This window comes from Diceros bicornis, chromosome 4, assembly GCF_020826845.1.
Source record: "Diceros bicornis minor isolate mBicDic1 chromosome 4, mDicBic1.mat.cur, whole genome shotgun sequence".
Classification (NCBI taxonomy): Eukaryota; Metazoa; Chordata; class Mammalia; order Perissodactyla; family Rhinocerotidae; genus Diceros; species Diceros bicornis.
In genome coordinates, this window is record NC_080743.1 from 20477618 (window position 1) to 20490352 (window position 12735).

The following is a 12735-nucleotide window of genomic DNA, read 5'->3' on the forward strand; positions in this document are numbered from 1 at the left end:
TTAGTGTGATGTTTTAACAATGATAAAATTATAAATTCCTGAAAAAAATGAACTTCATAGCTGAGATGCTGCTCTAACTCTATTCAGATTAGTAATACTGTTGTTATAATCAATGATGCTAGAAAGATAAAAAAGTGTCATTTCTAAATTTTAGAACAGTCTGCCTTCCAGCTAACTAAGAGAGGAATTAACACCAATTTCGTTTACTCAACCTGACTTTAATAGCAGGTAAAGTTACCCCATGGCGCTATCGCTGTCTGTACAACAGACGAAAATTACTGTGAAAATATATTTCATCACCTTGAAAACTTAATTGAGAGCCAATCTCTTCTACTACTAAAAATAGTGTGTGTGTGCAAAACAGAAATAACCATTTGATGACATATTGTAGCTTTCTTATGTTAAACATTGTTTATTATAGTACATATCTGAATAACTGAAATAAATTCACCATACAGATACCACAAGCTGAAGCATGACAATGCAATACTAATTGCACATTGTATTGACATTTCAAGCATATTTTCTGTAACAACATTTGCATTCATATACAGGTAGTAAAGCACATGGGGATAATCTGAGTCATGATTCATGGTAGCAAATCTATTGTTTTCCAGCTAATCTTCAAACCCAGAATCTTCAGCAAATCTAATAATATTCAATATAGTAGCATGTACAGTAGTTATTGTAGGAACCAACCAGCTCAGTACCAAGAACTGTCATTAGCCTTTTAAAGAGAAATATCAGCATTATCTGATTACTTTTGTAAGGTAAGTCTTACTAACGTAGAAAATATTAGTCTATCGTATGATGATTTTACCAATAGTTTTCAAGTTAGTAGGTGGGAATAAATGAAAAGCTTTATGTAGCTCTTCTTAGATAATATAGCGCAGTTAATGCAGAATATGTTACCTGAATAGTTTTCCTTCAATACGCCATATACCTATTGATGAGAAGGCAAAAAAAACACCAAAAAGGGCAGCAATCTCAAAGTGTGCAATAAGTTTTAATATACCAATTTTTGGTTGCAAGATTATTATTTGTAGCCATGAATTTGGTTCATATGAATACAGACAATTAATGCTTTTTAGGCATAGTGACTTCAACCTGGTTCTTAAAAATCTCAGCAGACAAACTGAACTTGATCCAATAACACATTTTATCTAAGTTTTATTATTGCTGAGGCAAAAATACACCACTATAAAATATAAGGAAAACCAATTTTTAAAAGGCAGAATTTCTCTTTTCTTGACTTTGTGCATGCAAAGGTCAAAACTTCAAAGGGAACTTTAAAAAAAAAGCAGAAGAAAAGAAAGAAAAAGCAGTGTGAGGTACAAAATTTTTATCATGAATATATTTCCAAATTTTTAATTTATTCATAAGTAACATTAGCCCAAAATATTTAGATAACTAATTCAGTCCTTGAAATCTTAAATTTCTCAATTCAAAGAGAAAAGCAAATTTTTAAAAATCATCAGGTCACAGGAACACAACTAATTGTAGTTACACTTTTTATTGTTTAACCCTTAGAACCAAGTAAACTAAGACTCAAAATGTAAATTAGCATTACAGAACAAAAAAGAAAGGTATATTCTGTCACTCTTTTTGAGGTATTTGCTATTATTATTTTTTAAAGAATATATATTTAAAAATGAATCAGTGCGTTACAGAAAACTACAAATAATAGAGTTTATATAACTACCAATTTTATAGTACTTTAGAAAAGGTCAAGTAATGTATCTGTTTAGATTTAAAGAGAATTTTTAAGTGGAATGGCTTTGACGTGCTAAAGAAAACATTTAGATCAGTTTACATTAAAATATGTGAAATTTCAAGTTAGATGACAAAATTCTTAATCATATGCTTCCTAAACTAAAAGAGAATTAGCATGAAATCCTTTTCTTATTTATTTATTTTTCCCCCCGAAGCCCCAGTAGACAGTTGTACGTCATAGCTGCACATCCTTCTAGTTGCTGTATGTGGGACGCAGCCTCAGCATGGCCGGAGAAGCGGTGTGTCGGTGCGCGCCCGGGATCCGAACCCGGGCCGCCAGCAGCGGAGCGCGCGCACTTAACTGCTAAGCCACGGGGCCGGCCCCAGAAATCCTTTTCTTGATGTCTAGAAGCCACTATCATGTAGCTGTGTGGAAGTATTAGATGAAAAGAAGGTTGGGGTTTTTGTTTGTTTGAGTTTCGTTCATTTTAGTTTTAGGGAGGCGGAATTAGTAGAAAACTTTTGTATATTTAGACCTAATTTAGACATATGAAAAAAATAGTATAGATCTTTACATGTGGCAGAGGTTACCACTGTCATTTCCATATTTGATCCTGTTATAATTTCATTTTTATACATGCAAGGTAAAAGAAATGCTAGTAAAATAAAATTTGTTACTAGTAAAAATAATCATAACATGAATCACAATAGTTCCTTAACAGATTACATAAAGCAAATGGTACCTAACTACAATGCTGGATTATTAAAGTGAAAACTAATCTACAGTCTCATGCTATGTTCATAGATGATGATTTAAAATAAAAAGGTTGCTTTTTACACAATTCAGGAAATCATTCCAATCTTAGATTTACACAATGAGCAGGGATATGTTTTTTTAATAACAGAATGAAAATACGCTTTCATCGTAAGTAAACCCAATTCCCTATTAAAAACTCCTGGTAAGACGGAATAGTTTCTGGACTTTTTCAGATAAAGTTATTTTCTCTCCTAGAAGAGAAAGTCAGACCCGTACGCACTATGACTTTAAACCTATGAATAAAAAATTTATAATAAAAACTAAGGAATATTTTATACCTCTAAAACATTTCTATGGCCTCTAGAGACTTCCATGGTTTATTACTGTATCTTCTCTTCTTAGTTTCTCATTAGGGAATAAGCACTACAGCAACCATAGTCCACAGCATACCAGGTAGTATATATAAATAATCAGCACATGGCTTTTATTCACAACTTCGTCGTATCAGACTAGATCAGTATAAATAGGCAAATGTGGGCAATAAAATACTAGTACTCAAAAAAGGCCAGACTTTAGTAGCTAGAGAAATGAAATTTGTTCATCAATTAGTTGGGTAGTTTCATACATTTAAATTTACTCTTGATTTTTAAAGTTTTTGTGTTTTCTTTCCCTGCAGGAGACATGTTGGACATTCTTCTTTTGTATTTTTAATAAAAATTTCACTCTTATACAATTAAGGACAGAATTTCCAAACCACCCACTCTAGAAAATCAATAACCATTTTGAATTAAGCGAATGTAAGTAGTGGCCAATGAACTGGGTTGATATCCCATACCAGACACTTGAAATTGTGTCTCATTCATGCACAAATCAGGAATTTAAAAGAAAAATGACTAAAAATTCTCCATAAGAAGACTTGCTTGCTGATTATTCCCATGATTTTGTAATAGATGAATTTTTGCATTATTTATCCTAAGAATTCTATAATATATTTAAGAATTCACAAAATGGAGTCATAAACACTAAGAGCTACACTGTAATTTCCTTTGCCCTGACATCCTTATTCTATTTCCAAAAAACAATAACAAAGTCTTCTTTGCGATGCATCTCACAAGGAAAAGCATCTAGTGGCACATGGGTGTTAGGAGGCCGTAAAGAATCAAGTTGCTAGCAGTAATTTAGGAAAGAACCTATTTTAGCCTAATGCAGCCTCAGAATATGGCTTTAAAAGCAAAATACATCTAATTTACAACTTTGGGTTGCCAATTATCCAGCTTGTGAATTAAACCAGGCCAGTTTGCCTCTCTCAGTTCCCCTGCTTTAGGGCTATTTCTTGATTTACTGGAAATAGCTTCTAGGGTAGTAAAAAGAGGTAAAACATTCGTGAATTTTGCAAATAATTAGCATCTGTGAGAAAATAAAACTATTGGGAGAAGTTTAAATAAACTTCTAAAAGGTGAATCTTGCAATTTCTAAGGATTTCCATGGTGCTGTTTACATTTCTATGGAAAACTGAAAGCTCATTCATTGTTTTGGAAACTGTAAGCAAGAAAAGGAAGTACACTGCTATGAAAAGTATGCATAATAACTTTGGACAAGAAGAAAACTTCATACTCTATTTTGATTTTAAAAAATAATCAAGGGAACATCCATGACTAATAATATCTGGCAATCAAGGGAACATCCGTGACTAATAACATCTAGTAATCAGAATCTTCCATGTGCAATAACTTAGATTATTTTCTATGGTGCAATGTGAAACTCTGTGTTAGACTTTGCAATGTGAGTTCATCTCAACATTGAGAGACTATAAAATAAGTGTGACACATTATCCTGTAACACCAAAATAACTTTGAAATATCAGCTCTTCTACTTCTGAAGAACAGAAGAAATTGTATTTGATCATATGTACCCATCAGAGATATACTTTCCAAATAAAAGTGAGTGGTATGAGACACAAAAATCATATGGAAAGATTTTGTCATTACCATCATTTTCTGTTCTTTTATGTGACTCCCAATGAAGAGTAAAAATAAAAGCTAGTTTGTTCTGTTTATTTTTAACCCACTGGATTGTCTTCCATTTTAGATTATAATATGATCTTACTAGATCCTTACTGAAAATGTACATTATCACAAGTAGCTAAATTTCCACATAGAGGAATAAAAATGTTGGAGACTCAAGTTGGGGTTTTTATAGCACTTAACAGTGTGCTACAGAAACGATAAAGCCATTTTATACTTAATCCTATCATCAAGCAACACCAGGCTTCTAAATTTTTGTAATTTTAAACGGCTACTAGATAAGAGAATTAATAAGGTAATTTACTATTACTGCTTTTTCAAATCAAAAGACGTGTCATCTAAAAAATAATTTAACACTGTAATGGGATCCTCAAGATCAATTCTGTTTTATATACTCTGCAGCAAAAATAACGTTTCTAGTAGGAAGGTATTAATTATAAACCTAGCAAATTCTAGACATTCACATATTTGTGTAAACAATTTTAACATGGTTTATTACATTTCCAGAAAGGTTAAGTCTTATATCCAGTTTTCTGCTAATTCTTCTCTCATATATTATAATAAATATATATGTTATTTGAGTGCATGTGTGAATATATTTCACACATATACATGTCATATATACATAAAACAGCACTTAATGGTCACTTTCTTTGCATGTTTAAATTGGGGGAAAAATGAATTGCTATTATGCATAACCCATGGCGATCTTCCCTTCTGTTTCACAAATGGCCATATCGGGATGTAAACAAAACGTTGGAGCGAGTCATTCCAGGTGAACTGTATTTCAAGTTGTAGGTTGGTGTTCTCATGAAGAATTGTGTACTCCCTGGTAGTAAATACCTAAAAATGATAGTTAAAAAATTAGACCTTTACAAACAAATTAGGATTAGTATCTCTCATGAAAGTATTATGTGAGTAGTGATTTATATATCCTACATGAGAAATGATACTATAACAACAATGCAATCCACATTAAAAGATTTCCTCTCCCAGATCGAGGGGGCAGGTGGGGAGAGGGTCATAAAGCTTCACCCAAAGAGTTGAATACAGATGCAACATATGATCTTAGTATCCCAAGACATCCCATAAAGAGCCCTTGTACTCACCGTTAGGAAACTGTTTACATGACTCACGTTCATTTGGAATTCATCATAAATCTCTGTGAATAATGTGTGGAGCCAGCCAAATATTTTTTAAAAACATGTGCTATGAGAATTTGACTAGTCACACTAAAGTAATTATTTGTTTCAAGGATGTTGGAACCATTCATTATAATTTAATAATATTTCATTGATGTATTATGACTATAGGTAATCTAAAAGAAGTTAAGGACTAACATTCATAACTAGATTATGTTTTATATTCGTAGACCACACAGTTCTTATAATTACAGAACACCAAAAACAATCATGATTACAGGTCGCATGCAACACTTGCAGCCAAATGTATTTCAGAATACATGAATTTTCCCGATTTTAGGACAATATAATGTAAATACAACATATAATACATCTCCATCAGGGCCTTGGAGCAGCATTCTGTAAACAAACCGTTAACATTTCTGTAGTGAAATGTACGAATATTCACAATAAGTTGGATAAAACTATAAATAACTTCATATCAATTCAGATCAGATGTACCAATAGATGGGTTACTTTTTTTTTAGTTTTAGTTTTCAGAGCTTTAGGAATTAGGAATTTCAAATAAGAGTGTGCACCTGTATAATCTGTTTTCCTCTGGAAAACCTTTGGTTAGCATTAGGCTAGTCCAATCTATATGTCTAGAGAGAAATGATCAAGGAAATCCACATGAGCAAATTCAAATAAACATCACTATTAAAAAATATAAGTCCTGGTAATGATGAGAAGGACATTCGATAAAGTAAGGACAAAGATATCTATAAGAAATTTCCAAGAGCAGAAGTAGCAATAGAAGATTTATAATTAGAGGTTGTCTTGAAAAAACAAACAAAAGTAGACCATCAGATCATTTGCTTTCTTCACTTGACATTAGAATCTTCCAGCAACAGTATTATACTTCCATAGATACACAAAGAAATTGAGAGCCAAGGGTACTATTAACTACCAATTCTATATTAAATAATGTTGATTACTAATCTCTATGTCAATGGAAAATTAAATTTATAGTTGTGTTATATGAATTTTATAGAAGAATATGAATTCATTATGATCAAACTGCATACAGCATTCAGTTTAAAATGGCAGAATTCTCCATAATATTCATAAACATCATTTCATCATGAATTATCTAATAATCTCTTCTAAATCTATTACCTAATATCACAAACTATAAATAATTGCCCTAATCATTAAGTTAATAGAGCAGTAAAATAATATACAACAAACCAAATTAAATCAAAATTGCACAATGGGTAATGAATAATGAAACAACTGATTTCTCACATCACAGATTATATAAATTATTTTCTTAATATCACTTGGGTAATTTATATGGATTAATTATTATGTCAAGAGCTAGTGGAGTCATGATGATTAATCTGACATCTTCTGCCATGAAAAGGCCACCCTTCCTATCTAGGGCAAAGCTGCAAAAGAAAATAAGGTGTTTGATCAAAACCCACTATTTTGTATTAGTTGAGAGTTATTCTATCTTCTGTTGAAAATGTATTCTGATTACATTGATAATTATCATAGTAAACAGTGACTTCTGCCAACTTTCTTTTGAAGAATTTTCAAGAAATTGTTACTATTGACATTATAATAACATTCACATATCTTTTTGAGTTTAAGATCTCCATTTCACAGACAAAAAACAAAAGCACAAAGTCCAGGGTTACAGCTAACTTACCCTATTTTATATTATTTTATTTCATACGTAGTAGTGTTTTCTTTGTGCCTAGCACTACTCTAATTGCTTTACAAATATTAACTAATTTAGTTATAATAATTCTATACGGTAGATATTATTGTAGGCTCCATCTTACAGATGAATACACTGAGGCATACGGGGGTCAAATGCCTTGCCCACAGTCACAGAGCTAGTAAGCGGCAGAGCCAGGACTAGAATCCCTGTGGTCACGCTCCAGAATCAGTGCTCCCAGCAACTACGCTATCTCGTCATTTCCGTGTATGAATCCCAACTTTAAAACTATGGATACAGTGATTATACTCATTTTTTTTTCAGAAATATGAAGTCTAAAACAACCTAGAAAGCAGCAAAATATTACATATCCACAAATCTAAACTTTTTAATACAAGCAGAAAAAGGTAAAATGAAATTTTTTTAAGACTTGAGAAAAAACAGAGATTCAGTATGAACCAAAAAAAAGCCTATGAAATCACATTGGAAGAAACACTTTGCTTCCCTAAAGCAAGTGCTGTGGGGTATTTTAAAGCATTACAGGGAAACACAATGGATTATTTGCCTTAATATCTTCATTAATATCTCTTGGGAGATCCCACACTAGCTGAACATCAAAGATTATTTTTGAAATGTTCTTTGCAATGAAGTTAAATAATATAATTTGATTTTTTTTAGCAGGAAGAATATCTCTAGGAAGTGGACTTATAGACTGTCTAAAGAGTTTGTGTTAAAGCACCAAAAAATGTGAAAAGTTTACAGCTTTATTCTAGGTTACTCTTGATGTACAAAAAATACCTAACTCGGGGCCGGCCCGGTGGCCCAAGCGGTTAAGTGCGCGCGCTCCGCTGCGGCGGCCCGGGGTTCGCTGGTTCTGATCCCGGGCGCGCACCAACGCACTGCTTGGCAAGCCATGCTGTGGCGGCGTCCCATATAAAGTGGAGGAAGATGGGCACAGATGTTAGCCCAGGGCCGTCTTCCTCAGCAAAAAAAGAGGAGGATTGGGGGATGTTAGCACAGGGCTGATCTCCTCACAAAAAAAAAAATACCTAACTCATAGCTAATTCATACCTAAGAGAATATACCTGAGATTACCCTATTTGCTTCAGACACATACTCTCACTCCTTATCTCTGAGACTAGGTGTGCACATCTTCACACATCCATCATATAGACATAAAACATGCATTTGTCTGATTCCTATGTGATGTAGAATTGGTTGGTCTGTCATGTACCAATCTATTGCTGACTGTGGAGGATCTAGAAGATGAAGCATTTCAAGACTGGTAGGGAATTAGCCTTGAAAACTTAAGCTACACCCATCTTTTGAGATCTTCCTGGAGGAAGACCAGAACCCCTGATCCCCCCCAGAATAAATTCAGCTTCTTGGTTTGGGGAACACAAGGTAAATAAAGTTCATCACAATATTTGTCCTGTGTTTTTAAAAATTTTTTTAATTGTGGTAAAATATATATAATATGAAACTTGCTAGTTTTACCACTTTTAAGTATACAATTCAGTGCATTAAGTACATTTACAATGGTTGTGTAACCGTCACCACTGTCTAGTTCCAGAACTTTTTTATCACCCCAAACAGAAACTCTGTATCCATTAAACACTAATTCCCCATTTCCTCCTCCTGCCAGTCCCTGGTAACCTCTATTCTACTCTCTGTTTCTATGAATTTGTCTATTCTAGATACCTCATATAGGTTGAATCATACTATATTTGTCCTTTTGTGTCTGGCTTATTTAACTTAGCATGCTTTCGAGGTTCATCTATGTTGTAGCATGTATCAGAATTTCACTCCTTTTTATATAGGCCAAATAATATTACATTGTATGTATATACCACATTTTGTACATATGTTTATCTGCTGATGGACACTTGGGTAGTTTCTACTTTTTGACTATTGTGAATAATGTTGCTATGAACATTGGTGTACAAGTAACTGAATCCTTATTTTCAATTCTTTGGTATACACGTAGGAGTAGAATTGCTGGGTCACATGGTAACTCTATACTTAGCTTTTTGAGGAACCGTCAAATTGTTTTCCATGGTGTCCACATCATTTTACATTCTGAACCAGCTTCCACGAGGGTTCCAACTTCTCAAAGTCTTCACCAACACTTATTATTCTGCATTTTTTTCATAATAGCCACCCTAGGGGGTGTGCATTGCCTTATGGTTTTAACTTTGATTTGGGGGAGGAAAAAAGCCCTAGTTTCAACTCCCACCTCTGCCATATGCTAGCAATGTGGATTTGGATAAGCCATTCAACCTTTTCAGGGCTCAGTTTTCACATCACTGAAAAGACTTCAATGGTTTCTGCCATACCTGGCTCACAGAGTATGGAGCCAATGAAATAGTGCACATGGGTGAAATATTATTATTTATGTGTTATGAACATCAGCAGCACTAGCAAGACCATCCCTGTTCAGAGATAGATGTCTCAAACTATCTTAGCCTCAGGCCACAGTGGTACCATGGTTTTCACTCAATTTTTAAAACTTTTTAATTATGAAGTATAGCACACATTCAAAAAGCATATAAAACATAAACATCCAGTTTAATGAATAGCATAAAGTGATTCCTTGTATAACCGCTACCCAGGTTAAATAACAACATTCCTTGCACCCTAGAGCCCTGTATTACAGCACTCTCCCTCCCCATAAAGTTCCCCACTATCTAGATTTTTATGGTAATTACCTCTTTTTTTACCATCCAATTATACATTCTATAAGCATCATAATTTAGTTTTGTCTGTTTTGTATTGTAAAATAAATGGAATGAAGGATGCGTTCCTTTGGGTCTGGCTTCTTTTACTCAACTTTATGTTTGAGACTCTTCCATGTTGCTATGTATGCACGCAATTTGTGCATTTTCAATGCTGTATAATATTCCATTTTGTGAATAGTACCCAAAAAAGTATCTATTCTTCCATGAATAGATATTTGGGTTGTTTCCAAATTTTAGCTATTATAAGTAAATGCTACTATGACCATTCTTGTGCACATGTGCACACATTTCTGCTGAAAATTACTGAGAACAGAATAGCCGTGAAAAGACTAGACTTTAGTATGTAATGCTCAACTGTATTTAAAAGGTACCTATTTTCACTATCACCAGCAGTGTAAGAGACTTCCCATTACTCTACATTCTCATCAGCTCTTGGTATGCAGTGATGGGTATGCAGTGCCTTTGTGGTTTTGCATTTTCCTGATTATTAAATACTTTTTCAAATGTTTATTGGTCTTTTTCTAAAACTCTTTTGTGAAGGGCGTCTTCAAGTATCTTCCCCATTTTTCCATAGAGTGTTCTGGTTTTTTCTTAGAAATTTGTAGGAGTTCTTATCTAGTCTGTATAAGAACCTTTTATAGGTTATATAGGTTGCAAATACCTTCTTCCATTCTGTGGCTTGCTTTTTCACCCTCTTAATGGGGTCTTGTGAAGAACACATGTTCTTAATACAGTAAAATTCATCTTTTCATTTATGATCTTCACTTTTTGGTCCTGTTTTTATAATCTTTTATACTGCAAGGTCATGAAAATAGTATATTATCCTATATTACTTTCTGAAATCTTGAAGGTAATTTAGTTTTGCCTTTCACATCTGTATACTCAATTCATTGGAAATGATTTGTATATGGTGTGGGTAAAGTCAAGTTTCTGGTTTTTATTATTTGGAAACTCAATTGTCCCAACACCATTTGTTTAAACAAACTTCCTTTTCCCATTTGTCATAAATCAAGCGTACCCCTTTTTGTCACAATCAAGTCTCTATATATGCCTAGGTCTAGTTGTGGCCTTTCTGAATCGTTCCATTGGTCTATTTGTCAATCCTTTTGGCAATATTACACTGGTTTAAATTACTTTAGCTTTATTATAAGTCTTAGTACAGTGTAGTTAATAAAACTTATTATTTTATTGTTCTATTTCAAGAGTATCTTATCTGTTCTTGGTCCTTTGCTTTTCTGTATAAATGTCAGAACAAGGTTTGGTCAAATACTGCACCCCCAAAAAAATTTGTTGGAATTTATATTAAGATTAGAGTGAATTTATAGATATACAGAACTATTTGAGAAGAAGTGACATATTGCTAATATTGATGCCAATTATGAAAAGGTGTATCTTTCCATTTTTTACATTTTCCTGCATAAAGATTTTACACATTTTTGTTACATTTATTCCTAAGTATTAACTATTCTTTGATGCTATTGAAAAATATCATATGTAAAATTTCATAGTCTATCTGTTTGTTGTTGATATAGAAAAAAATACAGTTGATTTTCTTATCTCAATCTTGATCTCATCAAAATTATTAAATTTACTTAATTTATTTGTAGATTTATTTAGATTCTAGGAAGACAATCGTATCCATTAGTAATGAGCTTTAGTTCTTTCCCACAAATCTATGCCTTTTATTTGTTTTGCTTGCCTCATTGAACCAGCTAGGATCTCGTGTACAATGCTACATAAAAGTGGTAGTAACAGGCAATCTTGTCTTGTTCCTCATCTCAAAGGGAAAGTCTTCAACGTTTCACCATTAGGTATATTTGTTGTAGGTTTTTGTAGTTATCCTTTATTAGATTAAGGAATTTCCCTTTTGTTTCTAGCTTGTTAAGCATTTTTTCAAAGCATGAATGTATATTGAATTCTATCAAATTATTTATCAGTATCTTTTGAAATGATCTTTTATTCTGTTAAAATTACATTACACATTTAAATTGATGCAATAAACAGACGTTGGTATGACACATTACCCTATTTAAAGTTTCTAGGTTCATTTTGCTAATATTTCATTTAAGATTTTTGCATCTATGTTCAGGAATGAGATCGAACTGTCATTATCCTTTGCCATAATGTCCTGGTCAAGTTTTAGTATCAAAACTACCGTAGTCTTACAAAACAAACTGGAAAATGTTCCCTCTTTTTCTGTTCTCTGGGTGGGTTTAATAGAATTAGATAGTCAAGATTTCTGAATCTGGACTTATCTTTGTAGGAGGGCTTTTAATTATTGATTCAATTCCTTCAATAGTTAAGACTATTTAGGACTTTCTATATCTTCCTGTGTCCCTTTTGGTAATATATGTTTTTCCAGGAACTTGTTAACTTAATCTAAATTACAAAATTTATCAGCACAAAATTGTTCGCATTTTCTTATAAAAATTTCAATGTTTGGAGGATCTGTAGTAATATCTCTATTTTTGTTCTCGACGTTAACTATATATCTGTCTTTTATATTCTTGATCAGTTTTACCAGTTGTTTATCAATTTTATCAGTCTTTCCAAAAACACTTTTAGCCATGTTAATCTTTGTTATTCACTTTGCTTCATTATACAATTAATTTCTGCTCTCATTTTTATTATTTCCTTTTTCTGTATTCTTTGGGTTTAT

At 32.8% G+C, this 12735-nt stretch overlaps 1 protein-coding gene across 4 annotated transcripts in view; it reads right to left on the reverse strand.

The window, feature by feature from the left end:
* Positions 1-352: 352 nt before the first annotated feature.
* Positions 353-12735, reverse strand: part of TTLL7 (tubulin tyrosine ligase like 7) — a 136737-nt gene continuing 124354 nt past the window's right edge. For all 4 annotated transcript variants that reach the window (XM_058538388.1, XM_058538387.1, XM_058538385.1 and 1 more), the window contains one exon: positions 353-5337. In XM_058538388.1, coding sequence (XP_058394371.1) covers positions 5217-5337 — 121 coding nt within the window. In that variant the 3' untranslated portion in view covers positions 353-5216. The remainder of the gene's footprint in view (positions 5338-12735) is intronic.